The sequence below is a fragment of the Phoxinus phoxinus genome (assembly GCF_949152265.1).
Source record: "Phoxinus phoxinus genome assembly, chromosome: 13".
Classification (NCBI taxonomy): Eukaryota; Metazoa; Chordata; class Actinopteri; order Cypriniformes; family Leuciscidae; genus Phoxinus; species Phoxinus phoxinus.
This window is the reverse complement of record NC_136888.1, coordinates 35,494,217-35,512,749: the sequence shown is the minus strand read 5'-3', so window position 1 is coordinate 35,512,749 and position 18,533 is coordinate 35,494,217. Positions and strand designations below refer to the sequence as shown.

Sequence of the window (18,533 nt, the reverse complement as noted above, 5' to 3'; positions counted from 1 at the left end):
AGAGAGAGAGAGAGAGAGAGTGTGTGTGTGTCTCTGTCTCTCTCTCTCTCTCTCTCTCTCTCTCTCTCTCTCTCTCTCTCTCTCTCTCTCTCTCTCTCTCTCTCTCTCTCTCACATACGCCGAAAAAGAACCGTATTTTATTTGTATAGTATTTATATATTTTTTCAAATCACTTTTACATATATTTTTAGTTTTCAATTTTATTTTAAGATTTATGGGCTTTTAATTAATTTTTTAATATTTATATTTTATTTATACAGTTTATTTTATTATTTTTAACTTCAGAGATGTTAGGTGTTTGTCTCTCCGGCTTCTGGTGTCCGTGAGAGCCGGAGGTCCGGGTTCGGCTGGTAATCGGGTCAAAGGCTGACGAGGATCAGATAAAGTGAAGCTGGCGTACAGTGAAGAGTCCAGATAAAGTGCCGGGCTGAAGTCCAGCGCTGATAGTGAGCGGCTCGTTCCCTCGGGACTCTCCGGATTCTCCCAGTCGCACGGATCGAGGACGAGGATGAGGATGCTGTGGGTTTGTCTGGTTCTGGTTCTGCTGGCCCGTGGTCCTTCTGAAGCTTCTCCGGCTGGAAACACACATATGCTCGATCCCGAAGAGCACAAGTTCATCCTGAACCTCGGACACAAAGGTCAGATCATTAACACTCAAATATCCTCATCTTTATCCGGTCACAGTCATTATATAATAAGATCAAGCAAATCAAACTCAAAAACTCGTTTATTGTGGCACTCTTTTTTCAGATATATAGAAATACTAGTTTGTGTGAGTGAGTTTAGGGCAGTTTCCGTAGCTTTACTCCACTAACACATTCTGACGTGCGAGCCATTAGAGCAGAGGTCAAAGGTCAAGTAGGCCCCAGGGTGTGTTCATATAATAAAGACTAATTACATCAGGTTAGAGATAATGATTAATGAAGTGATGAAAGATTATCAAGACAAGCTTGTGTTTTCTTAGACTTTTGAACTTAAACATACTTATTAATTTAAAGTTTCTTTTATTTATTACAACATATTGTAATACATATTAGTAATACCATTTATTTTTTGTCTTTTAAATGTTAAGAACTTCAACGTATTTATAAATATGTTTAATAAGAAGAAATGTTGTAATAAATTTAAGAAAATGTATTTAAGTTAAAACTTCTAAAACAAAAATAAAATATATAAAAGAATATAAAAATAAATTAAAGCTATATTTACATTTTTATATAGTCCTATTTAGCTTTTGTAATATATTTTAGTATTTTTATCTTTCTTATATATATATATATATTATCTTTGATTTATTTTTATATTATTTTAAATATTTTATTATGTTTTATTTTAGACGTAGGGCTTTAACTTAAACATTTATTACAGTTTCTTATATTTATTACAACATTTCTTCTTATATATGAATATATATATATATATATTCACACTTGAATATATGTTATTATTTTTATTTTATAAAAGAGTTAGTACTTCAACTTAAACACATTTATTTCAGTTATTTGCCAAAGCAATGTTTAATTTTCTTTTATTAATATTTCAAATTCAATTTAGCTTTCATTATATATATTTAAAAATATATATATATATATATTTTTTACTTCAGAAATGTTAGTACTTCAACTTAAACATTTATTATGTGCCAAGGCAAGATTTTGATTTAATAGTTATATTTTATTCCAGTTTTTTTTTTCAAAAATGATTTATAATGCTTCCAGCTTTAGTAAACGATAAGAACAGCGTCGCTGATGAACCGCTGGCAGTCAGAGCGGAGGATGAATAAAGAGTCTGTGGAGTTGCTTGTTCTCTCAGAGATTACATAATTATACACAGTACACACACATATATTATGTAAACACAAACTTTTATTTTGGATGCGATTAATCATTGCCCAGCACTACTTTATGTAAATATTACAGTTTATTCGGTCCCACTTTATATTAAGTGGCTTTAACTACTATGTACTTACATAGAAAAATAAGTACAATGTACTTATTGAGTTCATGTTGCATTATAAAATAATTTTTCTGCTATTGCGGTGTGATACGGGTACGGTTAGGGACAGGTGTGCTGGTTTAAGGGTTGTTAAATGTGTAAAGGACAGGTCAACAGTGTAATTACAAATATAATTACATAATTAATTACCGCTGTAATTACAAGCAGGTATTTTTAAAATATAAGTACAATGTAAAAACATATATGTACACAATAAGTCCATTGTATCAAATTATTAATTTCAATGTAAGTACATAGTAGTTAAAGCTTAATATAAAGTGGGACCCTTTTATTTTAGATGTGATTAATCATGATAATTCGTTGCCCAGCACTATTTTTATGTAAATATTACAGTTTATACTTTTATTTTGGATGCGATTAATCACGATTAATCGTTGCCCAGCACTATTTTATGTAAATATTACAGTTTATACTTTTATTTTAGATGTGATTAATCACGATTAATCGTTGCCCAGCACTATTTTATGTAAATATTACAGTTTATACTTTTATTTTGGATGCGATTAATCACGATTAATCGTTGCCCAGCACTATTTTATGTAAATATTACAGTTTATACTTTTATTTTGGATGCGATTAATCACGATTAATCGTTGCCCAGCACTATTTTATGTAAATATTACAGTTTATACTTTTATTTTAGATGTGATTAATCACGATTAATCGTTGCCCAGCACTATTTTATGTAAATATTACAGTTTATACTTTTATTTTGGATGCGATTAATCACGATTAATCGTTGCCCAGCACTATTTTATGTAAATATTACAGTTTATACTTTTATTTTGGATGCGATTAATCACGATTAATCGTTGCCCAGCACTATTTTATGTAAATATTACAGTTTATACTTTTATTTTAGATGTGATTAATCACGATTAATCATTGCCCAGCACTATTTTTATGTAAATATTACAGTTTATACTTTTATTTTAGATGTGAGCAATCATGATTAATCGCGGCCCAGCACTACTTAATGTAAATATTACAGTTTGTACTTTTATTTTAGATGTGAGTAATCATGATTAATCATTGCCCAGCACTACTTAATGTAAATATTACAGTTTATACTTTTATTTTGGATGTGATTAATCACGATTAATTGTTGCCCAGCACTACTTTATGTAAATATTACAGTTTATCCTTTTATTTTGGATGTGATTAATCGCGATTAATCGTTGCCCAGCACTACTTTATGTAAATATTACAGTTTATCCTTTTATTTTGGATGTGATTAATCACGATTAATCGTTGCCCAGCACTACTTTATGTAAATATTACAGTTTGTACTTTTATTTTAGATGTGAGTAATCATGATTAATCATTGCCCAGCACTACTTAATGTAAATATTACAGTTTATACTTTTATTTTGGATGTGATTAATCACGATTAATTGTTGCCCAGCACTACTTTATGTAAATATTACAGTTTATCCTTTTATTTTGGATGTGATTAATCACGATTAATCGTTGCCCAGCACTACTTTATGTAAATATTACAGTTTATACTTTATTTTGGATGTGATTAATCGCGATTAATCGCGGCCCAGCACTATTTTATGTAAATATTACAGTTTGTACTTTTATTTTGGATGTGATTAATCATGATTAATCATTGCCCAGCACTAATTTATGTAAATATTACAGTTTATCCTTTTATTTTGGATGTGATTAATCACGATTAATTGTTGGCCAGCCCAAATTTGAGTATTTTAGTATGATTTATATATCGCTTTATATATTATATTTAATTTATTTATTGTTCTCTCAGAGATTCCCCGGGACTGTCATGAGCTGTGGCAGAGCTCTGGCGGTCAGGTTCAGGACGGGCTGTACCTGATCCGACCCGGAGACTCGCCGATCGCGGTGTTCTGTGCTATGAGCGAGGGTGGGTGGACGGTGGTCCAGCACATCACAGTCAACAGCAGCGTGGACTTCGACAGAACCTGGGCCGAGTACAAGCAAGGCTTCGGGTCGCTCACCGGGAACCACTGGCTGGGCAACGAGCACCTGCACCGGCTCACCAGCGGACCCGTGCGCTACAAGCTCGCCGTCAAGCTAGTGGACCAGGACGCGATGACCAAGACCGGCGAGTACGACCCGGTTCTGGTGGAGGACGAGGACGCCCAGTACCGCCTGCGTTTGGGTCTGTTTCAGGGCACGGCGGCGGACGCTCTCACGCTCGACACCGAGAACTATCTTCACGATAACCAGCGCTTCACCACCCGAGACCGGGACAACGACAACTACTTCCAGAACTGCGCTAAGCTGGAGTTCCAGGGCGTTGCGGGCGGAGGGTGGTGGTACGACGCATGCGCCGGCGCGAACCTCAACCGCAGGAACGTCATCTACTGGCAGAAGGACTGTAATAAAGAGCACTTGTGCAAATACGCCTGGATGATGGTGAGACCTTCAGATCAGCTCAAGGTCGTTCGCTCCGGAGACTGTGCCAGAGACGAGCTCTGAGCATCGAGACACCCTCCAAACAACATCAACTGGTTACACTTTATTTGAAGGTGTCATTGTTACAATGTAATTATACATTTAAGAACTTAACAACATGTACTTACTGTAGGGTTAGGGTAGGATTAGGGTTTGGTTGAGGGTTAGTTGCATGTAATTATGCATAATTTACTGTTATTACTATGGTAAGTACATGTAACATATGTAACAAGGACACTGTAAAATAAAGTGTTACCGATGACTTTACTGGAGATGCATCTCACAGAATTTAGTGATGTTTTTAATTAAAGTCCCCCTGAGGTGAAAATCCAGCTTTTAATGTTGTTTATATGTCTATGTGGTGTTTTAAATATGCTTTAAAGGCGACTTATTAAGCCCCTTTTCACAAGATGTAATATAAATCTATGATGTCCTCAGAAATTTGTGTCTGTGAAATTTCAACTTAAAATATCCCCAGATCATTTATTATAGCTTGTCAAATTATGTATTCAAACAAGATGTATTTACTGTAAAACCAACACTGTATGGTTAAAAGCGCTGTATAAATAAAGGTGACTTGACTGGAGAAGTTTCAGAGCAATCTCACAAAATTGAATGATGTTTTTGCTTAAAGTCCCCCTGTGGTGTAAATCCAGCGTTTACTGTAGTTTATGTGTGTATGTGGAGTTATTAATCTGCTTTAACACACACCATGTGTAAGTTCATAAGTGGACAGCATTGCTGAGTATTTTCTGCTTAAAACTGCAGTGAACCAAAGACAGTCTCAAAAACACGGTTTGAAATCGCTGGTGTTTCTGACGTCACAATGTGCGCGCTAACTAACCAGAAACGTCTGAGGGCCAAACACGTCACTTCCTTACATCTACAAATAGCCGTTGAAATGGTCTATAGGGTTTAATTATTAACTCATTCAAAACATGATGATCAATTATCCATTTATTTTTTATTTAATAAACATTTAAACGTCAGATTTATTTGTACTGAAGTGCAAAAAGTCTCATAAAACTGATCACACACACACACACACACACACGATTACAGGGACTAACAGACCGAAGACGCACTGCAGAGTCTAGTTTTCCAGCACAAATATATAAACATTCTTAAATAAAGATGCATTTACTGGAGAAGCAAAATGACTGAAGATATTGTCTTGTTTCTGAAAAATGTATCAAAATGAAGTGAGTTTGAGCTTAAAACAAGAACAATGGAGTAAGAAAAAACATCTTATTTTAAAGGGAAGATTATTTCTTGTTTTAAACACAAACTCATTTTCATCAACTTCTCTTCTGGTCTTCAGTCATTGTGCTTCTCCAGTAACTGTATCTTGATTTAAGAATGATTAGATATTTGTGCTGGAAAACGAGACCGAAACTCTGATGCTTTCTGCAGTGCGGTTTCAATCCTCCCAGCAATAAAGCCGATGAGAATAGAAAGTTCTGACATGTTTGTTCTCCTTCATTGAGTTGTTTACGGCACATTTAAATGGCATTGTCATTAAACGGGTTGTTTCCTGAAACTCAGACAGCTTCATCAACACGACAGCGGGAAACATCCAGATCCTCTGGGATGAAGTCACACCGGGAGAAATGAAGCTGAGTTTCCTTCTGTCGTTCTTATAATGGTACAGTAAGGCATTTAAAGAGGGTACAATCGACATCAAGCCCAACATTAGCCCTTATAAGACTGTGACAGGAACAAAACATGAATAAAATCATCACTGAGCAAAAACATGATGGTGTGTTTGTTCTGCACTCGAGAAACTCTTATAACTGGATCTCCAACATTATAATGGTGGGAGGTTTATTTCCATAAAGGACCAGTGTTGTGAAAGCATCACAACATCCGAAGATTACACGCATCTGCTTTACAGACGAACTCAAGAGTTAGGACAGAGTTAAAGGAAAAGTTCACACAAAAATACTTATGAAAATACTAAAGGAGGAATTCGACTGGCTTTTAATGAAACTTGTCTGTAAAAGACGAGTTGCATTTTCCCAAAAAACTGTAATGCACTTTTGATTTTGGGAGCACAGAAATGCAAACGTCCGATTCCTGGAGCTTTAATTCGTCCTAATACACTGAGAGATCAGGCTCAGGCAAGATCATTTACATCACATCGGTCATTTACACACATGATAACGGCACAAAGCTGGTTGAAAATCTGCGAACTTTCCCTTTAACTCAATCATTCCCCTTTGCAAACATGGTATAGATTTACAGGAGACGTAGAGACTCATATGGGCCAGCTTTATGGTACATATAGGACTTTTTTTGGGGGGGGGGGGGGGGGGGCAGTTCATATTTGGGTTAAACTAAACTACCGGTCAAAAGTTTTGCTAATCTTTCTGAAAGAGTCTCTTCTGGTCACCGAAGTTGCATTTGTTTGATCAAAAATACAGTAAAAACAGTGAAATATTATTATAATGTAAAACAATGTAAAATGATTTCTGGAGGATCATGTGACACTGAAGACTGGAGTAATGATGCTGAAAACTCAGCTTTGATCACAGGAATAAATTACACTTTACTAGATATTCACATAGAGCTGTTCCCTTTCAGTCAGTCACGGTCTACGTTACATCAGAACGTCTGACGAATGGGATCTCGCCCGAGAGCCAATCACCTTCGAGATGTAAAAAAACGAGCCAATGGTATGCAAAGTACTTTGGTCTGTGGGATTTGCATCGCGAGCTCCGCCCACGGTGTGGGTATATAAGGAGCAGCGCGGGCATACTCGCACGAGGGTTATTGTGCCCTACGATCACTTTCATTTTGAAAATCTTCGACTCAAGGTTCTTCAGTGTGGTATTGGTGCGTTCAGTGGAGATCGCTAAAGAGCTTTTGATCTCCCTTTTTTAAAGATGTCACTTGCTTGTTTCTGGGTGCGGTCAGTTTCTGCCTCCGTCTGACAGTCACGACGGCTGTCTCACGTGTCTGGGTGTTCAGCGTTCGCGGACGAGTCATGTACCCATTCTGGGAGGATGACCATTAGTCAATTCTTTTGACTCATGCTAGCAAACAGGACTTCCAACATGTTACACATGCTAGCAATGAATAGCTTCATGCTAATAACAACTAACTAAGTTTAAAACATGTTAATAACATGGCAAATCATGGTAAACTAGGGTAAATCATGTTAGAATCATAGTAAATCATACTAGAATGTGGTAAATCGTGTAAACCATCGACGCTGCGATCGAGAGTCCCCTCTGCCATACACCGATCTAGTTCCTCCTCCCGTGAGAGGGCTACTTCGGCTGATGTCTGGGTGATGGTGTGGGCATCCCCGACAAGTCAACCTCCTCGGGCCACACGGCCCTCTCTGGCGTCGCAAACTGTGGTGCTTGCGGATGAGATTGCTGGTTCCTCTCTGCAGCAACCCAGCGTTTCATTCGGGGCACTGGTGGATGATCAGATGTCGAGATGAGGATTCGGCTGAGTTGCTGCCCTCTGGGACTAGTGTTGTTAAAAGTACCGGCTTCGGCTCCAAGTCGGAACTGAAATTTTAATAATGTGCCGCTTTGAGCGCCGTTGAGCGGAATCGTAAACACCTCTGATTGGCCATTGTGTTCAAGCGCTCATCGGATATGTCTGTGATTGGCTACAATGATCAATGCAGGGGAGCGTTTGAGAGCACACGGAAGTGTTGGAAAGTAAAAAAAAATAAACTTTGTCCCGAAGTCGGTACTTTTGACAACACTATCTGGGACGACAGCTTTGCCCGAGTCTGATCCAGAGCTGACGGCCATGCTTACCCAGGCAGCCGAGAGCATCAGGCATGAGTGGAACCCTCCACCGTGCCCCGAGCGCTCAATGCTGGATGATTGGTTCTTGGGTCTCAGTTCCATTCTTCCCGGAAGTATATGAGGAAGTCACCAGTTCATGGAGGGCACCTCTGACTGCCCGTGACCGTTCTGGGCCTATCTCCGCCTTCACTGCCCTCGACGGCGGGACGGCCAAGGGCTATGCTGGGGTTCCCCCAGTGGAGCGCTCTGTTGAGATGCAACTGAGTCCTCCTCCTGGCGTGGCGACCCCAAGCACCCGTTCAAGGCTTGTAAGTTCTCTTCCACCCTCATGGCTAAGGCTTACAGAGCTGCGGGCCATGGCCATTCTGCAGGTCCACCAGGCCAAGGTGCTCAAACAGATGCACGAGGGCAGTGCTGACCCAGGGCTAATGCAGGAGGTGTCTGCACGGTCCCTGGGCCAGGTGATGTCCACCTTGGTGGTCCGGGAACGCCACCTATGGCGTAACCTGGCAGATATGAGGGAGTCTGAGAGAACCCGTTTCCTCAACTCTCCAATCTCCCAGGCTGGCCTCTTCGGCGTGCGGTCGAGGACTTCGCCCAGCAGTTCTCGGCCGCCCAGAAGCAGTCTGAGGCGATCAAACATATTCAGGGCAACCCTGAGACGGGCAACCCGGAGTTAGAGTGTGTAGTTCCTCAGGAGATGGTAGCAGGACCACTCCTTCACCCGGAGGAGGGCCGGCGGAGAATCTTTTGTTCTCCTTCTCTTTTTCTTTCCCAATTTGTCAAAGAGAGAACTAACACAAACTCTTCCTCCGGGTCCCAAGAGGGCACGGATGAGCGTGGGTGACGGAAATATATTCCACCCTCTGGCTGGGTTACCTCAGAGATCTTCCATATGTATTCTGCCTAGGCAGTTCATGTGTGTATTTTAAGTCCTCCCTACGGTAGCTCGCGGTCCAAATTCCGCAGGCCAAGGTCCTTTGCATATCATTGGCTCGATTTTTGTAACTCGAAGGTGATTGGACTCTCGGGCGAGACCCCATTCGTCAGACATTCTGACGTGACGTCTCCGTTTCCTCCTTCAGGGAACAGGGTACATATGTAACCGAGATGTTTAACATTGGAATAATATGTCACAATTTTTAGGGATGCACCGATATAAATTTTTTGCCCGATACGATAACAATAATTAAAAAGTCCCACCATAATGTTCTATGTAGCCGATATGACAGACTTGGGCTGTTGCACTTTAACTGTGTTATCCTTTTGAAGTGATTCCAATCATATTTCAAGCAATTCAAAACCATCATGTTGAACAGCGCACATGTTCTCAGCTGAAGGAAATAATACATTATTATACATTATTCATCGGCTTTAATATATCAGCCAAATTGTCTTATCAGGCCGATAATGCTATGATTGAAAATGAACATATATCGGCTGATACCGATATGTTTGCCAATATATCATGTTCCCTAATAATTTTTACTGTATTTTTCAACAAATAAATGCAACGTTGGTGAGCAGAAGAGACTCTTTCAGAAACATTACAGATAAAAACGTTTCAGTTGATGGTAAAACTGGTTTCTGTCCTGTGATGGTAATGTAAAGTCAGTTGTCTGATGAATCTGGGGCGTCTCAGGTGAGTCTCAGGTAAGTCTCAGGCGAGTCATAGGAGAATCTGCTGAAGGTCTCAGGCGAGTTTTAGGCGAGTCTTAGGAGAGTCTGCTGAAGGTCTCAGGCGAGTTTCAGGCGATTCTCAGGAGAGTCTGCCGAAGATCTGAGGCGAGTCTCAGGTTAGTCTCAGGAGCGTCTTAGATAAGGCTCAGGCGAGTCTTAGGAGAGTCTGCTGAAGGTCTCAGGCGAGTTTCAGGCGATTCTCAGGCTAGTCTGCCGAAGATCTGAGGCGAGTCTCAGGTGAGTCTCAGGAGCATCTCAGACAAGGCTCAGGCGAGTCTTAGGAGAGTCTGCTGAAGGTCTCAGGCGAGTCTCAGGTGAGTCTGCCGAAGGTCTCAGGTTAGTCTCAGGCGGGTCTCAGGCGAGTCTCAGGCGGGTCTGCCGAAGGTCTCAGGCAAGTCTGCCAAAGGTCTCAAGCGAGTCTCAGGCGAGTCTTAGGAGAGTCTGCCGAAGGTCTCAGGCAAGTCTGCCAAAGGTCTCAAGCGAGTCTCAGGCGAGTCTTAGGAGAGTCTGCTGAAGGTCTCAAGTTAGTCTCAGGCGAGTCTTAGGCGGGTCTGCCGAAGGTCACAGGCGAGTCTCAGGCGAGTCTGCCGAAGGTCACAGGCGAGTCTCAGGCGAGTCTGCCGAAGGTCTCAGGCGAGTCTCAGGCGAGTCTTAGGAGAGTCTGCTGAAGGTCTCAGGCGAGTCTGCCGAAGGTCTTTGGCGAGTCTCAGGCGACTCTCAGGCGAGTCTGCCGAAGGTCTTTGGCGAGTCTCAGGCGAGTCTCAGGAGAGTTTGTTGAAGGTCTCAGGCGAGTCTGCCGAAGGTCTTTGGCGAGTCTCAGGCGAGTCTCAGGAGAGTTTGCTGAAGGTCTCAGGCGAGTCTGCCGAAGGTCTTTGGCGAGTCTCAGGCGGGTCTCAGGCGAGTCTCAGGAGAGTTTGCTGAAGGTCTCAGGCGAGTCTGCCGAAGGTCTTTGGCGAGTCTCAGGCGGGTCTCAGGCTAGTCTGCCGCCCGCAGCCGGGTTCTGCCCGCACCAGTATAGCTTCTCCTCCTCACGCTTCTTCCTCCACTGGCACAGAAGCAACATGCGGAAGGTCTTCTGGAAGGTTTTGTTGCACAGCGCGTAACACATGGGGTTGACGGTGCTGTTGACGTAACACAGCCAGTATCCCAGATGCCAGAGCGAGAGCGGGATGCAGTCGGAGCAGAAGGTGGACACCAGAACCATGATGTTATACGGCGTCCAGGTGAGGATGAAGGCCAGCAAGATGGCGCTCAGAGTCTGCGCCGCCTTCTTCTCTTTGATCAGCACCATCCTCTTTCTCTTGGTGATCTGGCTTTTTAGTGTGCCGTCGATGGGTTTGGAGGAAGACGAGGAGGACGGTGCGTTCACAGATTCGGCGGATGAGAAAGACGAGGGTTTTGCGTCTCCATTGGTGTTCTTTAGTGGAACGGTTGGTTTGAACTTGTAAGAGACGCACTTCTTGCTCCGCGTACCCTAGTGAAAAAAAGTGTGTATTTGAAATATATTCCCTTTTTCAATAATACATTGCAAATATACTAACAAAATGTTTTACTATCTTTAAATATATATGAATATATTAAAAGTATATTAGCATCATGCTTTTACCTATTTGCACAATTAACACACTTTAAAATAATTGTACTTTAGTATATTTTCTAAAAAATTCTTGAAGTGAAAAGTCTGTTTATTTTTTTAAAGTGTATTTATTTGCACTTTATTAAAAATATATTTTAGGTATATTTTTAACAGTGGGCTGAAAATGCCATAGTATACAATAGTATATTGCACAAAGTATAGCTAAGTACTATTTGTTTATTAATGTGCATTTGTTATTGAGGACAAAGTGTGCAATTTGTAGTATTTGGAATAAGCCAAAGGTATTACATATACTTTTTACTCAAATATAATACACTTATGGTATATTGCTTGTATGTTTCAAAGACACTCACAATTAATTTGTAATGTTTTTGTAACACAAATAAATTACACTTTAATATCACTAATCAAGCATGTAATTAGTCCCGACACTTAAAGTATACTTGATACACATAGTACAAAATCAGTTGATCCAAAATAGCACACTTCAAGTTAAAGGTGCAGTGAGTAATTTTTTATCGGCATCTAGTGGTGAGGTTGTGAATTGCACCCAACAGAAGTTACGTTGGCCGACAGGAAGTGATGTCGTCATCTGAGACAGCAGATATAGCCAGTTAAGCAAGGTTTCTTTACAAAGATAAATTAAGAAATTAGGTTTTCTTGATTATTCAGTAAAACGATGTTATTGCGAATATTATTGTTACCTGTTCATCATTGTGTCAGTGTTCTATTCGCTGACTTTAGCTCGCTTCTTATCACAGTGACGAAACGCGTTTGTCCGCTCAGGGCCACCGTAGAAACATGCCGATGTAAGCGGACCCGCGGTGTGTGTAGAGAGAAAGGCTCATTCTAAGCTAATAAAAACATAACGCTTCATTAACTAAGGTCTTGATACACCACTGAACACATAGTTATGTAAATGATGATGCATTTCTGTCAACAGATCCTCCTAAATATTACACACTGCACCTTTAACTAATCATTAACACACGTGAAGTGTACTGAGTTAGTCTAGCTACAAGTATACTTAGCATATTTTCTTCACCAGAGTAGGGCTCGTTCTGAAGTAGTTCTGCTCGTCGGCTTTGCGTCTGGACGCCTGGAAGACGCCGGGAGACGTCGAGCGCTCCTCGTCCTCGGAGGAGGCGTAGCTGTTGAACTCGGCCGCTTTAGGAGTCGACTTCTGTATGCTTTCGCTCGCGGGCTTGCAGCCGAAACACGAGCGCGCGGTTTGAGTCTCGCCACTGGAGTTCGGCGAAGAGTTTACGCCTTGAAGCTCGGCGAGATCTTTAGTGCGTCTCTCGGTTTCCTTATATATCCGACAGTAAAGGATAGTCATGACGGATACAGGAAAATAAAAAGCGGCTATCGCCGTCCCGAAAGTAATCACAGGCTCGGAGAAGAACTGGATCTGACACTGCCGTTCAGGAACCGTCCGCTTTCCCACAAAATACTGCCAGCAGAGGATCGGCGGCGCCCAGAGAACGAAAGACACGAGCCAAGCTAATCCGATCATGATGGCCGCCCGCTTCGGCGTGCGTTTGGCTCGATACGTCAGCGGCCTGGTTATAGAGAAGTAGCGATCGAAGCTAATAACCAGTAGGTTCATCACAGAGGCGTTGCTAGCCACATAATCCAACGCTAGCCATAAATCACAGGCTAGGCTTCCGAGAGCCCAGTAGCCCATGAGGATATATGAGGTGTACAGGTTCATGGAGAACACGCCGATGATGAGGTCCGCGAAGGCTAGGCTAAGCAGGTAATAGTTGTTGACCGTCTTCAACTGGCTGTTCACCTTGAAGGACAGCATCACCAGAACGTTCCCGATGATGGTCACGAGGCTCACCACGGCGGAGACGCTAGCGATCGTCACCACTTCCCATAGACTGTGTGTGAACAGGACATCTGAGGCGTTAGCGCTGATGTTCATGATGACCGCAGCGGCTCGGTTCTCCATTCACACGTGGTTCGGCACGTCCATCTCCTGCACAAACACACACCGAACAGTGACTTCAGATGAGAACCTCGCTCTTTTATTAGCTCTGGACCCAGACAGCAATATACACTCTAATGTATTAGCTTTAATTAACTTTTTTATGTCAACAGGTCACGTAACTAGGTTACGTTGGATTTATGTAACATTATTTATTTCAATTAACTTAAGTTAATTACATAAGGTTAATCGGTTAGTGTCGGATCTGGGCCGACACTATGTTGCTGTCTGGGGATGTTTAAAATACTAAATAACTTAGAAACTATTATGTATTTTCTCTAAAGTGCTCGAATCAACCGAAATGTTTTTAAAGAAGTTTATTACAGTATTTGAAGATTCATTAATTTAGTTCATCAGAATATCATCATAATCATCCAATAAAATAGATGATGAGCTTCTAAGATTAAACGTCGAGCTAATATACTTACTGCCATTTACAGTCATTAGAAATCCCATTTGAAACAAGCATATCTAATGTCTGATGGTTCATTGATCACCACTGATGGTGTGTGTGTGTGTGTGTGTGTGCGCGCGCGCGCGTGTGCGCGTGTGTGTGCGTGCGTGCGTGCGTGCGTGCGTGTGTGTGTGTGTGTGTGTGTGTGTGTGTGTGTGTGTGTGTGTGTGTGTAAAGTAACCAAACCATCATAACCATCAAAACTCTCCCTCTGAACCACTGCCGGAAATCAGGGGATTTTATGATACTACATTATTATTTATGCATTGGTTATAATCATTTTATTCATGTTTTGAGCATAGACCTGAAAATTAAATTACCAACTTAAACTGGTAAATCTTGAACACTTTAGAGCAACATAGTGAAGTTTGATCTCTTTTTAAAGATATTGCTGAAGTGAAAAAAAGTTTAAAAGAGTGAACTTAATTTTTGTGTATTGTGTATTGTTATGAAAAATGAAAAAAAAAAATACTATTTTCGGAATAAAATTCCGTGTGTGTGTGATATGTCAGTAAATGATCTCTCAGTGAGTGTGTTCGGCTGCAGTACCACACGCTTCCACTAGAGGAACTTCCTCATTCATTTCCAGTGCGCTTGAGGAGCACAAGTGTAGCTATTTTTATCAGGGCCATTTAACCTTTTCGAATCATGTCCATGATCTTGTGTGTGTGTTCACACAGCAAGTGTCAAAACCTTCAACAAGTTTTGTACCATTCCGATTAAGTAAAATAACAAAAAAACATTTTAAACTTATAATTTTTCGGTCAAAAATGCCCTAAGAGTGACTCAGAAATCCTCAGCATCATCTGTACTGTACATGTACAGCAGGGTCACACGCGCAGATGAAGCGCGCGCACGTGAACAGGCACACGAATGATGCATCCGTGGCTTTTTGTTTCCAGGGAAACAGCGGACTGATTTCTTTTGAATGATAAAGCCAACATCATCCGAGGCCGAGTGAAGCGCTGAAGACAAACCAAACACTCGAGGACCTTCTGGATGAGTTCAGCGTGACGCACACTGATCCTCAAACACACGAGACACGCGCACGCATGGACAACTCAATCCACAGGGATAATCATCACTGGAGAAGGAAGATCTCAGCGATCAAGAACATGTACATTCAGCAAACTTTACATTACAAAACGTTATTTCTGAATGTATTTCATTCAGTTTTTTAATGTTTTAAAATGTATTTTTCTTGGTTATGTGAACGTTAATGCAACATTCCACTGTGTCAAACATTATGGGAACGTTACGTTGGAATGTTCTCTGAGCGTTCTGAAAACATTAAAAAAGAGTCCAACTAAAACGTTTCAGAAAAAAAATTGCATAATTAAAGACGAGACAACTTTGAATTAACTTTCTATTAACGTTAATAGAAGAACGTTTGATTATAACTTTGAGAGAATCTTGACAGAACGTTCCCTGTTAGCGGATGACATATATTAAAGGTACAATATGTAATATTTGTGCATTAAAATATCCCAAAATCACAAGGCCACTGTTATATATTTTGTTAAGTTGATTACTTACAATATCCCAAATGTTTCCAACTATTTTTAAATCGTGAGAAAATTGTGATTTTACCCGAGGAAACGGGGCGTGTGAGCGGGGGAGCTGGAGTCGCCAGTCAAGCGGCATATCCGCGTTAGCCTCGGTGTCCGCTCGCACCGCGCGGAGTCCTGGACACATGCGGGAGTTGTTGTAGTTGTAGCATCTATCAAGCAACAAACGTTAGCTTGTGTCGCGCAGTCGTTATGAACACAATTATTCTTTCCTGATTGCAGCCGGTTCTGTCGACAAACACAAGTCCCATAACCGTACGGGTCAATGTTATATATTCCAAATGTAGCATTCGGTAATAGTTATGCTTATGTGAGGAAAGTATTATTGCTTTAGGCTTGTGTTTAGTTTATTGACATTGTTTATCACGTCTGGTGTTTATGGCCATGTAAATAAATGTTATACATAAAGATTAATCCGTCTTTTGGCAAATGATCTGTGCGTTCAAATGCACTTTTACAACAATTGTTGTTATCACAACGAGTTCGGCAAATACAGTAACATGATAACCAATTTAGTATTAAACCTTACTTTTCTTGCGGTTAATTCATTTTAATGAAATAAAAGCATGTCATTAAACGCAACATTTATAATAATAGAACTTTAACTCATCCATGAACATGATTTTTGATTCCCGTCTGATTTACATCCACGGTGGAGTTAAACACGAGTGTTGTTAGGAATGTAGCGCCTCTAGCGGCAGAAAATATTGCATATTGTACCTTTAAGTCTTTTTTTTTTTTTTTAATGAAGAAATAATCAAAATTCTGTGTTTAAAGGGGCTTTATGCCAGAATTTTCCTGTATTAATCACTTTTTTATTGTTATTGTGTGAGCAGCTTGTAACGAGATGTTTATGTGAAGAACTCGTTCAGAAAAATATCTAGCATGCTAGCATGTGATGTCATGAGCTACAGCCAATCAGAGCAAGGCATGGGTTGAGATCACCGGGAGAATGCAATTCAAACAAAGACTCGCGTGTCGTGTGCTTGTGTTCTTCTTCGCTGGGTAGTGGCGCGCGTGCTGTATCGCGTCATTTCCGGTTCGTTTTATAGCGTGATTTTTTGTGACAAAATGTGGTTTGTAGACAAGATATAATCGTTGGATGACAGAGTTGTTGTCGACTCGTGTAGTGCGTTACCTCCTGTTGCGGATCAATCACGTTGTGTCGTGTGTGTGAACACTCCTGATTTCACAGAGAGCGAGTCATGTAGTGTGAACCGCACAGTTGCGCCCGACGGTTTAAAATCCCGTAGTGTGAACTTGCCTCAAGGGGTGTGTGTGGCGTAGTGATGACGCTCGAGCCATCGCGCAAAGTTTGTGTTCGTCATCAACAAAGAACGAACGGAAAAATGTCTGCAAACCGGACCGAAGCCGAGACCAGGAGCTCCTCGTGATCCGCGGAAGCTGAGAGCGCTCGCCAGATCTGTGGAACGGGACGCGGCGCGCTAGTGCACATGTTCTCGACGCGCACATTACACGTCTCATCCTGACGTCACATGTCTTTACGGGATCTTACCGGGATGTGTGTGAACGCACTCACAGATCCCGGAAAATCACTGGCAGTGTGAATGAACCAAAACCAAACGATCCCGGGACATGTCATCCGTGTGTTTTCCGGAATCTCTGTGTGAGAGAGGCTTAATGCTTATACAGTGTTCAGGGTTATGCAGAAGAGCCGTTCTGCACTGTACTCCAGTCGTGCAAAGAAAAGAGTCAGTCAAACTATAGTCCCACATAGTCAGATCTATAGTCTCAAATATACTCCATAATCAAACTATAGTCAATGTCGATGTCGACATGATGGCTGTGAACATCCACAGATTCTTTCTCAAGCTGTTTCCTCATTTCTGTCGTGTGTTTATCGTGTTCTTGAGAAGAAAGCGCGGCTCATATTCATCAAACCTCGGACAGATATTCAGAGTTTACTTTGAGATGTTTGATAGCAAGCGTTCTCAACAGGATAATGTCTCACGCCGATGACTGTCGACTCCGTCATTATGTTATTGACATCATCCCTGCCGGAAGTACACACTGATCACTGCATTACTCAGTCCTGAAGAAGCAGATGAAGAAGAAGAAGAATGATGAAGAAGAAGAAGAATGATGAAGAAGAAGAAGAATGATGAAGAAGAAGAATGATGAAGAAGAAGAATGATGAAGAAGAAGAAGAATGATGAAGAAGAAGAATGATGAAGAAGAAGAAGAATGATGAAGAAGAAGAATGATGAAGAAGAAGAAGAATGATGAAGAAGAAGAATGATGAAGAAGAAGAAGAATGATGAAGAAGCAGAATGATGAAGAAGAAGAAGAATGATGAAGAAGAAGAAGAATGATGAAGAAGAAGAATGATGAAGAAGAAGAAGATGATGAAGAAGAAGAAGAATGATGAAGAAGAAGAAGAATGATGAAGAAGAAGAATGATGAAGAAGAAGAAGAATGATGAAGAAGAAGAATGATGAAGAAGAAGAATGATGAAGAAGAAGAAGAATGATGAAGAAGAAGAATGATGAAGAAGAAGAAGAATGATGAAGAAGAAGAAGAATGATGAAGAAGAAGAATGATGAAGAAGAAGAATGATGAAGAAGAAGAATGATGAAGAAGAAGAAGAATGATGAAGAAGAAGAATGATGAAGAAGAAGAAGAATGATGAAGAAGAAGAATGATGAAGAAGAAGAAGAATGATGAAGAAGAAGAATGATGAAGAAGAAGAAGAATGATGAAGAAGAAGAATGATGAAGAAGAAGAAGAATGATGAAGAAGAAGAATGATGAAGAAGAAGAAGAATGATGAAGAAGAAGAATGATGAAGAAGCAGAATGATGAAGAAGAAGAAGAATGATGAAGAAGAAGAAGAATGATGAAGAAGAAGAATGATGAAGAAGAAGAAGATGATGAAGAAGAAGAAGAATGATGAAGAAGAAGAAGAATGATGAAGAAGAAGAATGATGAAGAAGAAGAAGAATGATGAAGAAGAAGAATGATGAAGAAAAAAGAAGAATGATGAAGAAGAAGAA

General features: G+C 40.8%; 2 protein-coding genes across 2 annotated transcripts; one reads left to right on the top strand and one right to left on the bottom strand.

Annotated features, from left to right (window-relative positions):
- Positions 1-376: 376 nt before the first annotated feature.
- Positions 377-5,043, top strand: LOC307008949 (fibrinogen-like protein 1-like protein). The gene is made up of 2 exons (XM_079632278.1): positions 377-638; positions 3,788-5,043. Exons 1-2 carry the CDS (start codon positions 509-511, stop codon positions 4,480-4,482), a joined length of 825 nt encoding a protein of 274 aa, XP_079488404.1. The 5' UTR covers positions 377-508; the 3' UTR covers positions 4,483-5,043.
- A 5,835-nt stretch (positions 5,044-10,878) lies between these two features.
- Positions 10,879-13,423, bottom strand: chrm5a (cholinergic receptor, muscarinic 5a; the record flags this gene model as incomplete). Its single annotated transcript, XM_079632180.1, has 2 exons — positions 12,551-13,423; positions 10,879-11,382 (listed from the first exon to the last, which is right to left on the bottom strand). Exons 1-2 carry the CDS (start codon positions 13,313-13,315, stop codon positions 10,879-10,881), a joined length of 1,269 nt encoding a protein of 422 aa, XP_079488306.1. The 5' UTR covers positions 13,316-13,423.
- Positions 13,424-18,533: the final 5,110 nt, after the last annotated feature.